General features: G+C 38.5%; 7 protein-coding genes across 7 annotated transcripts; 3 read left to right on the forward strand and 4 right to left on the reverse strand.

Annotated features, from left to right (window-relative positions):
- Nucleotides 1-1,139: 1,139 nt before the first annotated feature.
- BDF20DRAFT_913599 (uncharacterized protein) lies at nt 1,140-3,046 on the reverse strand (the record flags this gene model as incomplete). Its single annotated transcript, XM_053084093.1, has 5 exons — nt 1,140-1,475; nt 1,545-1,732; nt 1,809-2,483; nt 2,552-2,884; nt 2,965-3,046. The coding sequence occupies 5 exons, from the start codon at nt 3,044-3,046 to the stop codon at nt 1,140-1,142; spliced, it is 1,614 nt and encodes a 537-aa protein (XP_052935535.1).
- Nucleotides 3,047-4,278: 1,232 nt separating this feature from the next.
- Nucleotides 4,279-7,457, forward strand: BDF20DRAFT_913600 (WD40-repeat-containing domain protein; the record flags this gene model as incomplete). The annotated part of the gene is made up of 8 exons (XM_053084094.1): nt 4,279-4,321; nt 4,401-4,546; nt 4,623-4,748; nt 4,835-4,966; nt 5,040-5,336; nt 5,407-5,997; nt 6,070-6,288; nt 6,354-7,457. 8 exons carry the CDS (start codon nt 4,279-4,281, stop codon nt 7,455-7,457), a joined length of 2,658 nt encoding a protein of 885 aa, XP_052935536.1.
- Nucleotides 7,458-7,724: 267 nt separating this feature from the next.
- Nucleotides 7,725-9,171, reverse strand: BDF20DRAFT_836074 (mitochondrial carrier domain-containing protein; the record flags this gene model as incomplete). Its single annotated transcript, XM_053078910.1, has 5 exons — nt 7,725-8,185; nt 8,270-8,605; nt 8,698-8,849; nt 8,930-8,982; nt 9,049-9,171. The coding sequence occupies 5 exons, from the start codon at nt 9,169-9,171 to the stop codon at nt 7,725-7,727; spliced, it is 1,125 nt and encodes a 374-aa protein (XP_052935537.1).
- A 361-nt stretch (nt 9,172-9,532) lies between these two features.
- On the forward strand, nt 9,533-11,621 carry BDF20DRAFT_913602 (uncharacterized protein; the record flags this gene model as incomplete). The annotated part of the gene is made up of 4 exons (XM_053084095.1): nt 9,533-9,694; nt 9,776-9,964; nt 10,058-10,391; nt 10,498-11,621. The coding sequence occupies 4 exons, from the start codon at nt 9,533-9,535 to the stop codon at nt 11,619-11,621; spliced, it is 1,809 nt and encodes a 602-aa protein (XP_052935538.1).
- Nucleotides 11,622-11,676: 55 nt separating this feature from the next.
- On the reverse strand, nt 11,677-12,419 carry BDF20DRAFT_913603 (Di-sulfide bridge nucleocytoplasmic transport domain-containing protein; the record flags this gene model as incomplete). The annotated part of the gene is made up of 4 exons (XM_053084096.1): nt 11,677-11,730; nt 11,811-12,022; nt 12,095-12,129; nt 12,274-12,419. The coding sequence occupies 4 exons, from the start codon at nt 12,417-12,419 to the stop codon at nt 11,677-11,679; spliced, it is 447 nt and encodes a 148-aa protein (XP_052935539.1).
- On the forward strand, nt 12,274-15,973 carry BDF20DRAFT_975548 (uncharacterized protein). Its single transcript, XM_053085073.1, has 5 exons — nt 12,274-13,984; nt 14,064-14,124; nt 14,209-14,496; nt 14,572-14,911; nt 14,975-15,973. The coding sequence occupies exons 1-5, from the start codon at nt 12,611-12,613 to the stop codon at nt 15,840-15,842; spliced, it is 2,931 nt and encodes a 976-aa protein (XP_052935540.1). The 5' UTR covers nt 12,274-12,610; the 3' UTR covers nt 15,843-15,973.
- Nucleotides 15,974-18,396, reverse strand: BDF20DRAFT_873831 (major facilitator superfamily domain-containing protein). Its single transcript, XM_053081230.1, has 8 exons — nt 17,895-18,396; nt 17,532-17,809; nt 17,389-17,449; nt 17,274-17,311; nt 16,812-17,214; nt 16,515-16,734; nt 16,315-16,429; nt 15,974-16,247 (listed from the first exon to the last, which is right to left on the reverse strand). The coding sequence occupies exons 1-8, from the start codon at nt 18,222-18,224 to the stop codon at nt 16,073-16,075; spliced, it is 1,620 nt and encodes a 539-aa protein (XP_052935541.1). The 5' UTR covers nt 18,225-18,396; the 3' UTR covers nt 15,974-16,072.
- Between the last annotated feature and the right edge of the window lie 58 nt (nt 18,397-18,454).

Genomic DNA, 18,454 nt, shown 5'->3' on the forward strand with positions numbered 1-18,454 from the left:
GCGGATCAAGATCCGAGGACTGGGAGCAAATGTTACTTTAAAGTAAGCCTTCTTTTACTATTTTTAGTGGTGTGTAAATATTAGGTACGTTTATATATGACTTATTTGACATGTTTCTTCCTTTCCCTCCTTTTATCATTGACAATTGAGAAGAAGTATTTTACGGCCGTCGCGTGGATCAATATTTCATTTTCCCTCTAACAATGGTGAATATACCCGCATTAAGAAGGTAAGGTAAAAAAAATGATTATAAAAATTTAGCATTTTGCACAGACTTACAACGTTCTTCTATAAGAAATTCGAGCAATATATCTGTGCCTATGGGTTATTACAGAAATTTCAGAAGGACAAGGACAAACACAACATTCGAATGGTCCGTGGACTAACGGATGACATTGAGCATAGGCCCGCACATTTTTTCTTGGAGCAGTAAGAAAATACGAAGTGCTTTTCCCCTTGTTTGGCGAGCATTGTTCTGTAAATAATGCTTAACTTTGTGGGACCGCTTTCGCGATCTAGGGGCGTCCGGGAAAAAAAAGAAACGCTGCTATAAGAAATGTAGGATTGGTCGAGCAATCAAATGGCAGTCGTATCTGTAATTATTGATAAACTTCCTGAAAACGTCCACCTAGTCACCCAGGCGGCTGAGTAACAATCACTGTAAAACTGCTATGAACTTCATAGCAACACCGCTATCGGATATTCATAACAAAACTTCGAGAAAGATACCCCATAACAGCTACTTTTAAGGCGTCGACATTATTGTATCGTCCTGTTCTCTCTCTTTCTCAAGATCACAGGCGGCTTCTACAGCATTGAGGTCCTACTTTTTTTGCCTATTCAATACATTTGTGGAGGCGGGGGGAGGACTATAAAACAGCCTCGGAGAAAGCTATAATTTTTTATTTTAGTTGGTTCTCAAATTAACAGATCTCGATTGCACACGTCAATAAAACTGATGGCAGCTTTAAACTTTCTCAAATCGATATTTTCTTCCCTTCTTTCTTTTTGGAAGAGCGGATGCTTGTTGCATGTTTATAATGTATTGCAACTGACAATCTCCACGCCACAATGGTATTTTTCTCCGTAGTAAATAGTAGTATACACTTATAAGAATGGAGTGTCACTTGCAGGATAACTTATTCTTGCTCATCTTCCTTTGTCTTTTCTAACGATGGCTTACGCGGTCGAATTGTAGGAAAAGCGAGAACTTCACGGATATGCGTTGCTCCTGTCAATAATTGAACAACTCTGTCAATGCCCATGCCCCAGCCAGCTGTGGGTGGTAAGCCATATTCCAATGCATTGCAAAAATCTGTGTCTGGTATAGGTGCTTCCAAATCACCATTTTTCCTATCCTGTAGTTGTAATCTGAATCTGTCCCGTTGTTCTTCCGGGTCATTCAATTCTTCGTAAGCATTCACAATCTCCTTCCCTCCCACAAAGAGTTCAAATCTGGCTGACACAGTCCTTCCCTTAAAAATGATTAAGTTACTGATTCAGTGCTTAAGTCTTTGTCTACGATTACATACATTCCTACGAACCTTCTCGTCTGTAAAACTTTTCGCCAAAGGGCTGAGTGAAACAGGGTGATTGTATAGAAAGGTAGGTTGTGTACATTTAGGCTCAATGTGTTCTGAGATGAGGCTGTCTAGTAGCTTTGGCACAGTTATTTTAGAACTTGGCATTAGTCCTTGTTTAACGCAAACAGACAATAGCTCGCTTATCGAATCTGTTGTTTGATCATTTTTTTTTCAATAAAAATATCTAACTTTTAATGTCGAAATTTCGCATTCATAATATCTTACCAGGCTTTTCTAAAAATGATAATGACCTTCCTAGCTGTTGTTCCAAAGCTTCTGTAACATCAATTTTACGAAAAGGGACATCAAACTTTATATTCACTCCGGATTTCAATTGTAGAGTATTTCCACCACAAATAGCTTGCACCATTTCTTTTAGTAAAGTCTCTGTATCATTCATCAGGCTTTCCAAGTTACCATAGGCTTGATAGAATTCGCAAGTCGTAAATTCAGGATTATGGTCTGCATCAATACCCTCATTTCTAAACTGCTTTCCTATCTCATAAACACGGTCCAGGCCGCCTATCACCAACTGCTTCAAATACAATTCTGGAGCTATTCGCATTTGCATATCCATATTAAGAGCGAATGCGTGTGTTTCAAAAGGGCGCGCATTTGCGCCTCCTGCTTTATCAGACAGAATGGGTGTTTCCACTTCCAAAAATCCGCGTGCATCTAAGAATTCTCTAATGAATTTTATAATCCTTGATCGTGTCCGTAAAATATGCGCTGACTCTGTGTTCACCAACAAATCCACATGTCTTGCTCGAAATCGTTTTTCAGGATCAAGCAAAGACTTTCGCGGAAGGTCTTGTAGGCAAGGTGTTAGAACCTTCATTTCATTGGTTACAAAAACACTGAGCTGTCCATGCTTTGTTTTTCCCGGTACTCCTGTAAAAGCTTGAAAAGTCTAGGTTAGACCATTGGATGGCCTATTGATAGATGACAATATGTATAGAGACGCTTACAGACAATATCCCCTCTTCGTAGATGTTTTGTACATTCACTAAATTTGCTTTCAGAGCCATGGTATTTTCCTTGTGAGGCCACCACCTGCATTTTTTCTCCATTTTGCATAATATCATAAAACACGAGCTTTTGACTCGATTCTCGTTTGGAAACTATTCGACCTGTCAAAGTCACTAAATCCTTTTCTGCCTTTTCTCCATTTTGCAATACATCATATTTATGCAATTCTTTTACAGTAATCCATTTGCCGTGCACTTTAGGATTGATGCAGAAACGAGGATAGTCTAACGGTCTATCTCTCCGTGCAGCTGCTAGTATACTATTGTGTACCTCTACACTAACTTCCTGTCAGCTCCCTTCCTATTTTCATACCGAAAAAGTCGAACATTTTTCTTAAATCTCTTCCCGCTACCTGTGGTATAAGATCGCTGTTGTAAGACGCACTTGCTGCCTGCTTGTGTGAATAGATTAAGGATCGATCGTCTTCTCAACATGTCAATTAGAAGTGAATAAAGTGAAAGAATCTCAAAACGAAAAGGGTTGCCCTTGTTCAATTTCATATTGGCACAGCTTATTGGCTGTTTATTTTTGAAGCAGCACAAGTAGTTCCCCTTTAACTGAATTTAGAATTTGGGAACCTGAGGCTACCACCATATTAACATTCCGCCAGCGTTTTGAAAAGTAAACTCAAGCAAATCCTGAAATTTGAACTTTTTGTAGGATATAGATTAGTGGGGGGGGGTGGGCAATGTCACTGTCATCAAAGGACGTTTACATCTTGCAGAACTGGCAGGTTTAATCTGATCACAATATCCATGTTTGCATAGTGATCAAGATAAGAAAGCTTCATTTTACTTCTCAGGATTCACTCACTTTTGAAGCGATCGAGTGAAGATACAATTTTGGAAGCGCGACGTGAGGTACAGTTCATAGAATGGAACTGGTTGATTTAAGAGTACCATCTGACATTTCGTTGAAGTACATTTGACTTCACAGTCGTTCAGACAGCTATATCTGCCTTACAGTAATTGCAACAACTTACCATATGAAACCAGAGCATTTTAAGTCTGTTGAGGCCTGAAGCGTGAATTGAACAAGTCCACAAACCTACTTTTTAAAAATGCAAAATCTATGAGCAAGAATTGAACTAGATTACGGCACGATATCACTCTCAAGTTCAGTGATTAGGGATCGATCAGTTCCTGGAATAAGTTAAAAGGATAAAGTGTTAGTAGCGCACGAGCCTTTTATTTAAAAAAAAAAAGAAAAAGAAAAGAGTGCCTTCTTCAAGGGTCGAGAAAATATTGATCAATGCATATAACATTACATATGTGTGTAGTATTTATCTTCAGCCCATAAGTAGATGCCAGAATATGGAGATAAATTGGTGTAATACTTTGTAAATCTGACCTGTCTAACCTACTGCCGACATTTAGTGAATCAAGTCTTATTTGCAAGGAGGTCAAAACGGCGCGTTTTAATTTCGATTTGAGCGATTAGATTAATCCTATCTGTTATAGAAGACCGTTGATAGCGTCCATCTTATCAACAAACAATAATGCAGTTAGGTAAGGATGTATTGAGCGGGCTCGTAACTGAGACTCCTGGTCAAGAAACCTCAATAGCTCCGATAAGAAAGGAACCAACCTCCGAACTTTTTCATTGTTTGCCAGCTGTACACTTGTCGGTATTCCTCTTTCTCCTTTTACTGATTCGCGTCCGAAAAATGGATTCACCTTTGATGAGGACAGAAAGTCCAACACCTTTAGGTAATTGGAGATACCTCCTCATTGAGCTGTTTCGGCTTTTTATGAAACTTTCCTTCGCTCATTGTGCGACCAACAATAGGGAGCCTTTCACAATTCTCCCAAACAAAGCCTATATACCCCACACGATGCATTCATACTATTTCACAAGAGGATCGTAATTCAGTTTTATCTCTCGTTACCAGTCAACGTTATCTTTTCAGTGGGAGTCAAAGCTCTCAAATTCATGTAAAATAAGCTCTTTATTGAGAGACATCATATGTAAAAAGGGTTACTAACAGGACAACGGCAAAAACAATAAAAGGTTTGGGATCTCCAAACTTTCACTTTAGTTACAGTCTTACGAGGACATAAAGGGAGTGTACTTGGATTAACATTATCTGAAGATGAAAAATATCTGTTTAGCAGTTCTAGTGACGGAACAGTGAGAGTAATGTCATGCTTTGCTTCCCATATTCTTTATTCAGCGAAATTGTTTTAACTGATAAGGATTGTTATCTTCAATCATAAACATAGGTTTGGAATACGGAGACATTAAAATGCGCCTACCTTATTCAATCGTGTCATGATGTAGGCGATGTTTTTTCAATTTGTTATTCGGATTTGAATCATATGGTTTATTTTGGTAGTCAGAATACCAGTATTCAGGTATTGCATTTCCCTTGGCTGGTACAAGAGAAGCAGGCAGATTATTAAAAGATTTGATAACTAATTTCTAAAGTGGTACAATCTTACTGATGCTCAAACGCATGGTGTAAGCGTGGATAAGACTACCATCACAAGAAGATGTAAGAGCCAAGTGATCAATTTCTTCGATAAGGATGAAAGTGCAGACGATGAAAAAGAACGATTATTACAGCAAGAATTGGATAGAGATGTGATAAAGTGTATTGTAAGAGAGAAGAACATATGCAATAATGCCCACAATGGTTATGTTTATTGCTTACTGTATGCAACTGACATTCCTAATGTGGATGGGGAAGTTTTGATAAGCGGCTCCGGAGACGGTGATGTCAAGGTAAAAGAAACATAAAAGAGAGAAAGGTTGAATGTGATGAATCTCATAAAAGTATGACTTGTGTATCTAGATATGGTCTATCAAAGAATCTGGAATTGAATTAATCCATACATTAAGCGGTAATCCAGATAAAGGTATCTTATGTCTTGCCCTGTCCGAGGATGGTTATTTATTCTGTGGCGTTCAAGGTGGCGATATACAAATTTGGGACTTGGAAACTTTTCAAATGATTCGATCTGTTATGGCTCACAATGATGATGTGCTAGCAGTGTCTATCAAGAGCCCTGGTTTTGTTAGTGCTTCAGCTGATGGGACGATCAAAATATGGAGTGAGGGTTTCCTGCTTACGGAGAGCCTAGTAGAGCATCAGGGCATTGTTTTATCATTGGCGACCAGTGGTAATTACTTGATATCGGGAAGTAATGATCATACCATCAAGTTCTGGGATATGCCTTTGCCTGTGCAAACCGGATTCGAACCTTTCCGTCGGAAAAGCACAACTATTAGTGAAACACCCACGAGCGATACTATGCTTTACGTGCTCGAAAAATGGATTGCAATGCGTACTGTTAGCGGTGATCCACGATACATGGAAGAATGTAGAAGGGGTGCTCGATTCCTCAAAAATGTGTTTCAACAGCTTGGGGCTGTTAGTCGAATGGTAAGAAATCATGGAAACTATTTCTATAAAAAGGCGGCATGTATCGTTTTTTAAAACTGATGATCATAATAGATTCCAGGTGCTAGTGGCCGGAATCCTTTGGTTTACGGTAAATTCACAGGCAAGCGGAACAATCCTTCCAACGACGCTAAAAAAGTACCTACAGTCCTCATCTATGGTCATTATGATGTTATTTCTGCTGAAAATGAGAATAAGTTGTGGGGAAGTCCTCCTTTCAATTTGACAGGAAAAAATGGGTATCTTTATGGCCGTGGAGTTAGCGATAATAAGGTACTTTAACCTTTCGCTAGTCGTTTAGCATCCATATTAAATAACTTTTTTTTTTTAATGTATAGGGACCTATTTTAGCATGTGTATTTGCTGTGAATGAGCTATTAAAGCAAGGACAGTTGGACGTGAATGTGATTTTCCTCATTGAAGGCGAAGAAGAAAGCGGAAGTGTGGGTTTTTATGAAGCTGTTACGGAATCTGCAGAGCTATTTCAGGATGTAGACATGATTCTGTTGAGCAATTCATACTGGCTTGGTGAAGATGTTCCTTGCATTACTTATGGGTTGCGTGGCGTCATTCATGCTACAATTGCGATCAGCAATAAGCGTGCTGATTTGCACTCCGGTGTGGAGGGCGGTGCTGTCTCGGAACCACTCATGGATCTTATTCATGTGCTTGGCAAATTAGTAGATGATGAACAAAACAAGGTTCTTATACCCGGTTTTTATGACCATGTTCGACCTCTGACACCATCGGAAGAAAAGCTCTATGACCCAATCGTCGAATGGATGCGTACATCAAAAGTACCAGCAGCAGCAACAGCACCAGCGCATAATCATTCAAAGCGTGCCACGGCTCCTCATCAGCAGCCTAACGTTGGATCACCTATTCTTGGTAAGCAATCGTTGAACCAAGTAGACCATCCCCAACAAATCAAACAGCAGCTTATGTCTCGTTGGCGTTACCCTACATTAACTGTGCATAAAATTGATGTGTCCATTAACAACCCTACCATTATTCCTCGCAGCGCAAAAGCCGCCGTAAGTATGCGTGTTGTACCGGACCAAGATATATCCGATATCTGTAAACAATTTGAACACTATGTACATAGCGTGTTTTCAAAGAGTACACACTCAGATAATACCATCTCGGTGATTATTGAAAGTGCTGCTGAATATTGGCTAGGAGACTTGAATAGTAAGTACTTTAAAGCCGTGGAGAGAGCTATTCAAGATGAATGGCAAATGAAGCCTTTATACATTCGAGAAGGTGGCTCTATCCCGGCCGTGAGATGGCTGGAGAAATTCTGTAACGCACCAGCCGTTCATATTCCCTTTGGACAATCATCGGATCAAGCTCATCTCCACAACGAACGTATTCGTTTATTGAATCTTCATGCCGGCAGAAGAATCATTAAAACTCTATTAAGCGATATCCCTCATTTGTGATTTAGTTTTTAGTGTATTTGTATTGAAAATATTTACATGATTTGCTTTGATCTTTTATTGCGATATAAATAAATTAGGTGTCCAGTATCCCCTTCCGCTGTTGTTTATCGTGTGCAAAGGATCAATTGTTCTATGTAGGGTAAAGAATTCTATACTAATGATTATATTACAAAGTTCGATCCATCCGTTGAGTAACGTAGGTTACAAAAGAAGCATATTTTTTACTGAACTGTCAAAATTGAGTAGAGGATAAAAGTACTGGGATATTTACTGTGAGTCTATACATAATTCGACTATTTCCGATGATGACGAGGATGATGACCTTTCGTTTTCTATTCTTAAATTTGATTGAAGGTGTAGGAGTTGTTCATAGACTACAAACATGATGGCACTTTGTAAGCTTGTCCAAAATACTCGTGGGCCAATTCCTCTAAATAATCCTGACAGGCCTTGATGCTTATAATTCCACATCATTCCGTCTATAATGCCACTGTAATGTTTGACAGGTGGATCGCCCGGCTTCCGCGGTGGTGGAGGAGGAGCGAGAGGATCTTTCTTAGAGTCATCGACTCGTTGTTGTGTTTGTAATAAAGTCTTCATAACGTCCAACGGTGTTGTAATGGCTCCGGCAATACCACCTGCCAGTGAACCTGTCACTAAATCGATGGTTACAGGTAATTGTTCACCGGGCTTTACAAATCGATTCTGTGCAATTTTTTTGAATTGTTCTACAAAAATGAATCGACGTATTAGTAACCAATAATTTATTTGCAGATGTAGTCAACAATCATTTGTGTTTTTTTTTTTTTTACCATAGCAAGCAAACTGAATGGCTGAGTAAGGAACATCTCTCAATATGGTTGCTTTGAACCCATGAAATAATGCTCCAAATCCGTCTTGCTTGATAATCATCCTTGTCGCATGCCATGTATTTTTATAGTTATATCCACTGATAAACTGGGTATTGTTATATCTTCCTTGTAATTGTAATCGTGTTTTTAAGACTTCGGACGGTACATATATAACTGAAGCGACTAGGTCACCTATAGAACCTGCACTCAAATGTGAAACCACTTCAGGAACATTAAGTTCGTTGAGAGTACGTTTCGTTAACTCGTAGATTGCAAAATAGAGTGTTGTTCCTGGAACTACGATAAGTCCAAATGATTACAAATCGATGTTAGTCAGCTATTGCCTTTTATATTCAACATGAGCGGAAGTAGGAAATGATATACTTTACTGGATCCAATCATGGCAGGTGTAGCGCCAGCATAGAGTCCTCTCATAACACCTTCTTGCTTGAATATCAGCTTATAAGCTTGGACCATACTTTTATATTTCTTCACTCGAGTATGGGGTTGTCCTTGTAGTCTAGTCTTGACTGTATCCACACTAAACTTTCCGGAACCGATCCCCAGATTAGTCAAATATGCACCTATGGAAATTGACAGGTACAGCCGTTTGCACTTTACCTGTGCATAATAAAATCAGCAGTTGCTCCACCAATACCACCCGCAATACAGGCCTATGAAGGATAATATGTCGTTTAATACAAATGGACGTAATAAAGAATCATCATTGCTTGATTTACGTCGATGTAAGGCGGGTATTTTGTACCTCCATCCATTTGAATTGATGGAATCACAAATGGATATAGTGTCGATCGAGTGGCGGTGGTAGTGGTACTTTGACTGGTTTCAGGAGGATGAGTCATAACAATGTGTGATAATTCAGTACAATAAATAAACAGCAAGAAGTAAAACAGAAAGGAAGGTGAAGGACTATTTGAAAAGGAAATATATAATAAACAAATAAAAAAGAGAGAAACAAGCGACGCTCTCCAATTTTTTGTTTGGTAGGCATTTCGTTTTTTTTTTTTTTAATTTTCAGGCCCATCCTCAGGGAGGGAGTAGTGTGACCGTAAGTGATTTTTGGCGGTGTGAAGTGAGGACAGCAATAGCATTCAACCATAAAAAAAAAAAAAAAAAAAAAAAAAATACCGGGAAAAGAACTTCACTTTTGGGCTTTTCCGCTTCTTTTTCTTTTGCTTGACTCATAATTTGAACTTCCATAAAATGTCAGCTGTTGCAGCCGTAACAAATGACATTGCTACAAACCCAGTAAACGATACAAATGTATCAAAAAAAGCCAAAGAAGCACAGCAACATAAATTGAGACGGAAAAACAAGAAGAAGAATAAAAAACTGCGTAAAGAAGAGGAAGCTAGACGTAAAGCAGTAAGTACAATCGGGCGATCGATAAACGTGTATGTCTTCTTCTACTGCTTGCAGCATATTCTTACCACAACTATTTGATAGGAACTCGAACAGCAACAGAAAGAGAAAGATGATTCCCTTGATGTTGAAATTGAATATGTTGTTCAACCCGTCGATATGTCTTCATTGAAGAATATTGATGGCTTGTCCAATGTTGATGATAGTACTCTACAGCAGTTTTCTGAAATATTCAAGCATTTTCAAACTGGTAAAGCAGAAGAAGATGAAGAGGTAGTTGAACAAGCTTTGTTGGAATGATGACAATTTCAGTTTGGCGTAGACTTTGTTTTTTTTTTAAATATCTGTTTGTTGTTTTTTTCATAGGAATTTCCTGTGCATGATAACTCTGCCGCAACAGATCGCAACAAGGACGATAAAGATGATGACTCTGACAAAGAAGGCGAGGAGATGGATACAGATCAAACATTATCAAAAAAGAAGATGAAAAAGTTACAGCGTTTGACAGTAGCAGAATTAAAGCAGCTTGTGAAAAAACCAGAAGTCGTAGAATGGTGGGATGTTACAGCAAACGATCCTAAATTGTTAACATCCCTCAAGTCCTATAGAAATACAGTACCAGTACCCGCACATTGGAGTATGAAGCGTAAATATTTACAAGGAAAGCGTGGTATTGAGAAGCCACCATGGGAATTACCTGGTAAATAAGATATATTATATGTATTTTTCGGCAGAAACGACGAGTATTTCTGGACTCGTATTTCAATTTTCTAACATCAAGTTTCGGTTCCTTCCTATTTCAATAGATTTTATTAAAGATACTGGTATCATGGAAATGCGTGATGCTGTTAAAGAAAAAGAAAATGCAGCAGGATTAAAGGGAAAAACCAAAGAAAAAGTGAATCCGAAAATGGGTAAACTTGATATCGATTATCAAAAACTACATGATGCCTTCTTCAGATTTCAGACACGTGGTAACTACACTAAGCATGGTGAACTTTACTATGAAGGAAAGGAGTTTGAGACGAAAATAAAAGAACAAAAACCCGGCCAACTGTCAGAAGAATTAAAGGAAGCCCTCAACATGCCACCTCTAGCCCCTCCACCATGGCTCATCAATATGCAGCGTTACGGTCCTCCACCTAGTTACCCCAATCTGAAAATACCTGGCTTGAATGCTCCTATACCAGAAGGGGCGCAGTGGGGTTATCATCCGGGTGGTTGGGGCCGTCCTCCTGTAGATGAATATAATCGACCTCTGTATGGTGATGTGTTTGGTGTGGCTCAGCCTTCTGCTGCTCCACCAGAGATTGTCGAGCCTGTCGACAAAAATCTGTGGGGTGAGCTCGAATCAGAGGAAGAATATGAAGAAGTAGAGGAGGAGGAAGAATCGGAAGAAGAAAGTGAGGCCGAAGAAGCGAAGGAAGAGGAGCCCACAGGAGCAGAGATGGCCGATGGTTTGGTCACGCCTTCGGGTATGGCTTCAATTGCATCCGGCTTAACTACTCCCGATCATATAGAATTGCGTAAAGATCGCAAGAAGGAAGAAGATGAGGGTCCTAAGCAACTTTATCAAGTATTACCAGAAGTATCCAAGAATATTACTGGATTTATGGGATCACAGCATGGATATGACTTATCAGCCGTGAATAAAGCTACCCTGGGTGTCGAGATGTCAACAGGAAGAGCTGGTAAACGTAAAGCGGAAAATATTGACGTGGCTATTGATCCAAGTGAACTAGAGAACGGCGGTTTGGACGAGGCTACCTTACGTGCTAAATATGAGGCTCAAATGAGAGCCAAGTTACCAGTAGGTGCAGGTAGTGAAGATTTATCTGATATGTATGCTGAGCATGCCAGTAGACAAGCTAAAAAAGCAAGAACTCAGGACAGTCGAAAGGAAGCTAAAAAGAAGGAATTTAAATTCTAGATTGTTTCCACAGCCTCTTTTTTTTTCTTTTATCGTTCTATAAGAGATATTTTTGTTATGCTAAGCCAACAATAATAAAAATGCCAAACAGTAACGTGAAAATGACCAACTGTTTCAATTAAATTAGTCGCAACAAATTAATACTCTACGATATAAACAAACTAAATAAGTGATAAGTTCTCCGCTTACCATAGCTTTATAGCTGAGTGGTTCTATGAAAGCGTTCATTAATTCACCAAATACTTGCGCAATGATCCTTGTCTTTCCGAAAAACTGCGGTCGAAAGGTACTGCATCTATCCCACTCTTCACAGTATTTCTGCCATGTGGGTCCTATCAAATCTGGCCCACACTTGTGTGTGATATAATTGCTGTGACATATTTTCGCTTGTTCAGACAGATCTGTCAACGTACAAGTCAAAACATAAGAATTTCCATTTTATTGATATCTAACCGCTAACGGGATTGGGTTACCTTGTAACTTCAAGTAATATCTTGCTTCGACTTCACTATGTAACGATTGAAATAAGGTGTACATCATATATAATATTATACTTATACCAACGCAATGATATAAGACTTTTGCATAACTGAGAATAACTGTTAGTTATTGTTGTTGTTGCTGGCCGAACTTTCAGCGATCTATTGTTTACCTTGTAAATATAAGAGGCGCATCGGGTGTGATCAAAAAATTCAAATGACGTGCCATGGTCCTTTTGGCTAAAGATTCAGTTCTTGTTTTTGGCTCTTGTAGTCTGCGTCTTTTCACTGGTCTTTCATCTGGATTAAGACTGTACATTCACAATCAAGAGTGAGAAATCAAAGGGGGAGATAGTAAGGCAAGTTGGGTAATGATGGAATGATAAATGTTGGCCAATTAGAGCTTAAGGAACCTGCATGAATTTCGTGCACTACTTCTAAGCAATAAAAATGCTGGGTTTTTTACTATTCAACTCTTTTAATTGATCCAGCCCTGTAGGGTAAACACAAATGCAAAACCTACAAGAAGGCTTCAGGGACTCTTTTTGGCTATCATCTTCTTCTATTACAAATGTGTCTTCCCACTCCGTACCTTCTGTAAATACAGAGTCCAACATTCCGAACTATATAGCGGGTGTTACCAAACTTTTCCACAGGTTGACATCTTGCATCAGCGAGAATAAGTCCATCATCGAGTATGTCCAATGTCGAATGGACACTGAAAAAGCTTGTGCTGAGTTATTTGAAAGAAGAGCGCAAAATAATTTGAAGAGTCAAGTTGATATAACAACATCAGATATGAACGCTACTTTGACAGGTGCGTTCACAATGTTGTGCAACGAGGCGAAAGAAACAGCACATGCGCACCGCGTATGTGCCAGCTTAATGGAGCAGGATGTTTTGGAACCATTATCCGATTTCACAAATTATTTTGAAGAACAGTTGAATATAAAGAAGTCCGAGATTGAAGACAAGATACATGACTTTGAGCATGCTGCTCAAGCCGTTTTGTTACTTCGATCGGTTTATTGGTCAAGGTGCCGAGCATTAGAGATAGCTAGCCCTGATTTTAGGCCGCCTTTACCAATAGGATTTTACGAAGAAGAGGAAGACTTAGATATTGTGGATCATAATGACGCTGATATATATAGTGAAAATGATGATTTCATGCAGAGTGATACATTTGTGAGCGGGCGGCGCCGATCTAGCTCTGTCACCTCGGAACTCAATGTGGATAAAGGAGGAGTTAGGTTGGGTAAATTTACGATTGTGCCCTATCAAGCAGTGGCACAATCTATTAATCGAATGCAAAAACTGATCGAGGGTACCCTACAGAATACGACAGCTATACACCAAAAGAAGTACCGAGGACAGAGAATTTTTGAATATATACGTGATTATTTCGCCTCGCCACCACCCGTCTTACAGCAACATCAAGAGAATCAGAATCTTTCTATTGATACAGAAGCTTTTGAAATATGCCAGCATTTAATCAGCCTGAAATTTTTGAAGGCTGCAACCTTAAAAGATAGTGGGCCTTTCAATTTGGAAAAATTTTATGTGATACAGCAAAATGTCGTAGATCGATATATAAGGAAGACGCGTGTTAGACGCAGTGTGGACCAAGGAATAGGAGTTGATGTCTCAAATAATGATAATGATTCTGAGACAACCACTTTGGCAGTTCCTTCATCTTCGCCAACGAATGCTGCAACTACTGATCTTATCAGTAACATTTTTTCTGGAAAGAAGGGAAACACTAAAAAAGTCTCACTTTCAGATTCGGCAGCGAAAGCACACAGTGAAATGTTAGAAGCAGATAAAGCTTACAAGAAAAAGATACAGACGCTTGAAACGTCGAGAAAAAAGCTTGAAGAAAATCTGGTAAGGGAAAAACAATACAATGGAATTCTTCAGAATGCTTTTCACTAAAAATCTTTATCAAATTTTCGGTTACATTTAGCTTGCCTACTTTGATGACATCGAACAGTTAGAGAAGGAGAGAGTTGATTCAATAAAGCAAGGTGCGCTATTTAATAGGATTTTGCAAATACTTGATGTAACAGCTGCCTCGATTCTAACAATAATGCCTTTTATAACAAAAATAGCGTTCACAGCAATGGCTACTGCACTAAAAGGCACTGTACCTATGTTACAAGAAACATACAACAGTATATCACTTGTTCAAGAAACCTTAAAATCTGAACAAGACATTCAATATATCGTAGAACAGAATAAGTTGGGTCCTTATTGTCCAAAACCATATATCTACGAAAATTATTATTATGGCTCGGCTATAGACCAAATATTTGGTGTACCATTAGAAGAAGTAGCTCAAATTTACGGAACTTACGTACCACCTATCATCAGTAAAGGCATAAAGCTTATAGAAGAAGGTAGTATTTTATTCTTACAGAAAGATGCGACTACGAATTTAAGCAGTAACATTTCTCTGTAAAACTATACATTAGGCCTACGACCAGATGAAGCAGACATCACTTGGTCTAAACTGATACCAATGGAGGAAATGAATAGAATTATTGAGCAGATCAACAATTTAGCTGGATCTAAATTGAAGAAAAAGTTAGAAGAGTTTGACAATCTTATCATCCTAGCAAACATTATTAGGGTCTACCTGTTAGAATTACCCGAATGTCTATTGACGTACGACTTATACGAACCCATCAAGATTTTGTATGCTTCCCAATACCATGATGACGAAAGCCGACTACTATCCATTAGTAAATTATTAGCTACTTTGCCTTCGCCAAATTACTATACCTTAAAAGCGTTATCCAAACATCTAAACAAGTAAAATGCGGGAAATACATTGCTTTACGGTTTTTGTGCTAACATTCCCTTTTCTCTTTTTAGAACATTAAAGGAAATGAAAACCGATAAACTATTGAATCATCTTATATCCAACTTTGCTCATATATTGATGCGACCAAAAGTATCCACGCCTGTAAATGTCCATGATCGCCACCCTAAGCGAATTGTACGCGACTTGTTTACACAATACGATATTCTTTTTACGAAGAATATGAATTTGGTACAAAAATCTAACGAGTCAAGATCAGCTATTGTAGCTAATGATGAATCCTATTTTGCAGCTACATTTGAATCAGCGCCAAGTCGGTTCCAGCAGCAGCCTCCAGAAACAAATACGAGTACAGAATCAACTCTTAAACGTACATTTTTTAGTATGATACGGCATAATTCGTCCAGTGCCTTGAATACCAATTATAACCGACAAAATAAGAGTAACAATATAAGCTCATCTGTATCTACAATTAATAGTAATGCTGGCCCACCTATCGTTCCACATTCAGCTACGAGCATCACTTTATTTGAGGACCCTGAGTTTAATGAAGATGATACATTGTACACTAAGCAGCAAAATAGCAATCCATTGATACATGTTACAGAATTTTGTAAAAATGACGAGGATCTGAATGGCCAGACGGTTAAATTCGATAAAATTAGCAATAGACAGAACAAAAAGGAAGAGGATGATGACGTATCATACAAGACGAACGTCTCTTTTATGCTAAATATGGAAGCTCAGGATGATGATGCTATTGAAATCAATACTGTAAATGATGATATGGTAACAGCGTCTAGTTCTGCTGCTGCTTCACCAACAACGGCTAATACAAAAGAGGTAATAAAAACGCGCTCGCGTTCCTCCACAAAAGACACGTTAGAAAATATAGCGTTGGACCCCTTTTTTGAAGATTGAAACTTTCTTAAACGATTAAAAGAAATGCATAACCAAATCCAAATGTACACAACCAAATCCGAATATACACTAACAACAAACATCCATAAAATTAGTAGCTTATAAGACATACAAGAAATATATTCTGTACAAATAGTATTCAGTAAATAAATATCCTTTGCAATGAAAAGCAACAAAACTGATAACAGGTGCTGTTTAATGATTTTTTCGTGATTCAAACGGAAAGTTAACTATCCGTTTGATTGTTTAAGCCTTGCTTCTCGTTTTTCTTTCCAACGAGGGCCAAATTTCAGTAACACGGGAACAGCAATGTTAGAAACTGTTACAAATAAACTTATAACAGTGAACATCCATCCGATACCTATACCCTCAATTCCTGGATCAATAGCAACAGTTGCTATCGCGCTATGATAAATTCATGTAAAGCAGTTTAGTGGTCAGATTCGTTTAAATCTATATTCTAGTCTCTTACCCGAGCATGCAGCGAATAAGATTGTTTGAGGCGGTAATCGATGCACCTTTTCCAGGAAAAAGATCAACAATAAGCGACTGCACTCGTATTGTTGTTGAAGATGTGCTAAACCCAGCTATATGAGATTTCATAAGTCTACATTGTAAGGTACATACAACTGTTTACACATTTGAAAAGGTACATAAGATTATTGAGCTTACCAATAAACTGTATGATTAAAGCAGCTGGTAAAGGAGCGTTTGCATGCATTGCCCATCCATATACTAATGGCATGGTATCTGCAAAGAATAAACTAATCCAACTTGATCGTAGCCTTGCGGTGTATATGGATGGCTGAAGGTCAGGCTGATCTGGATGCTTCAAACGGAATTTTCTTCTCACGGATTTATATTCTCTGTCAAGAAACATACCAGTTATATACTAGTTCAAAGAATTTTGAGTTAGATTAAACTAACCTATGTCTTAGAATGGTGGGTTTTCAGAAGTTTTCGACTTACTGATCCTAGCAATGTGCCTCCGCCTTGACACAGAAAACAAAGTCCAATCTGAAGCTCGGACAAACCATAGTGAATGTTGAATTGCTTAGTAGTTGAAGTTAAGAAAGAGTAAAATGATGTATAAAATATTCCACTATGCAGAAGGGCAATCAGAACATCAGGTTCTCTAAGATAGATGAAGGGTGCCAAAAAATTCATACGACTACGAGGACCATTTGCTTCTTTGATAGCTGCAACTTTTTGTTCGTCTATTTTCCCCCTTTTTTTCGCGTAATATTGATAAGGCGTTGGGTTGGCATAGCCGCTTCCATTACCAACTAGAGAACGCAATGTTTCAGGCACAAAAAAGCCAACGAATGTTATTGAAGTTCCTCCAAGGATCACTAAAATCCAGAAGATCCATCTAAATGATGCCGTTAGAAAATAAGTAACCGAGTATTATCTAAGTCAATTGGCTAATACCTCCAACCAAGTTCCTCCGTTATTATACCTCCAAGAACCTAATTCCGCCAGTAAATGGACGCGAAAGCTTTAGTAAAATTTAGTGTTATGCTCAAGATGCTGACATGAGAATTACCGGTCCTAAAGCAGGCCCCAGCAATTGCCCCAAGGAATAGACGCCAAAATATGAGCCACGTCTATACAAGAAAAAAAAAAGCAAATGTGAATAACAGCTTTTTTTGTCAATAGAGGAGTTGAATCACTCATGAAAGGCTATACTTTTTCGAATCGACAATATCTCCCAACAAACCAGCACTGATAGCTATGACAGAGGATGATCCAAAGGCTTGTAACATTCTAAAAATCGTTAAGGCTGCATAATTAGGCGCCAATGCTAGACCGGTACAAGCAGCGCAATACACGAGCATAGTAATCATTAATACTGGTCTTCGTCCATAGCTGTCAGCAATTGTTCCCCAGAAAGTCGGAGATACTGCTTGAAATACCATATACACCGTAATCGTTAGATTTACTTGTTCTGTGCTTATTTTCATTTCCTATCATAGGGAGAGAGTATGTGTTACAAACGCCGTTACTATCTTGAGCAAAATGAGGGAATTCATAATATTGACAAAATTATACATTTTCGATCTGTAACACTGCTGGCAAATAAATACTAGCTGTCAATGGAGAAATCATCGCGGTCAACGAACAGATAGTCAACATTCTTATCAATTGTGGGGTTGTGAAAATGCTGTAAGGTTCTTTTACGCTTTCGCCTTTATCCTCTTCTGTAACAGCGTCCTGTATGCTGTATTTTTCTATATCAATGTTTACAGGAGTTGCTGTGGCTGGCTTGTGGCAGCTGGTATTATCATTAAAGTCATCATTTATTTTAGAGGAATCGCTTGCTTTTGTGCAAAGATCAGCTTTGCTATGTGCATATATACTTGCTTTATCGACTACACTCATTTTAAACAATTTCAAAAGGGTTCTTGAGTAGATAAGTAGTCAATATAGATCAGGTAATTGATAAAAAAGAGAAGAAAGTCATATAATTTATGATGTAAGAGAGATCAAGGTTCCTTTTTAATGCTTGTTGGTTGCCTGGATTTTTATTATCCGCAGAATTCCGGGGAACATCAATTTCCCGTCAAGTGTGTTTGCGTTAAGCTATGTCGAAGAAAGAACCTGACAATAAT

Source organism: Mycotypha africana (genome assembly GCF_025528875.1).
Source record: "Mycotypha africana strain NRRL 2978 chromosome Unknown BDF20scaffold_6, whole genome shotgun sequence".
NCBI lineage: Eukaryota > Fungi > Mucoromycota > Mucoromycetes > Mucorales > Mycotyphaceae > Mycotypha > Mycotypha africana.

Excerpts from the sequence above, each read along its gene's own strand:
- BDF20DRAFT_975548 (XM_053085073.1), top strand. The coding sequence starts at position 12,611 with ATGCAAAACCTACAAGAAGGCTTCAGGGACTCTTTTTGGCTATCATCT. Across the intron at positions 13,985-14,063 it reads AAAAGCTTGAAGAAAATCTG|CTTGCCTACTTTGATGACAT; the intron begins GTAAGGGAAAAA and ends GGTTACATTTAG. Across the intron at positions 14,497-14,571 it reads CATAAAGCTTATAGAAGAAG|GCCTACGACCAGATGAAGCA; the intron begins GTAGTATTTTAT and ends ACTATACATTAG.
- BDF20DRAFT_873831 (XM_053081230.1), bottom strand. The coding sequence starts at position 18,224 with ATGAGTGTAGTCGATAAAGCAAGTATATATGCACATAGCAAAGCTGAT. Across the intron at positions 17,810-17,894 it reads CAGTGTTACAGATCGAAAAT|GAAATGAAAATAAGCACAGA; the intron begins GTATAATTTTGT and ends TCCCTATGATAG. Across the intron at positions 16,735-16,811 it reads GAGGCACATTGCTAGGATCA|TATATAACTGGTATGTTTCT; the intron begins GTAAGTCGAAAA and ends TCTTTGAACTAG.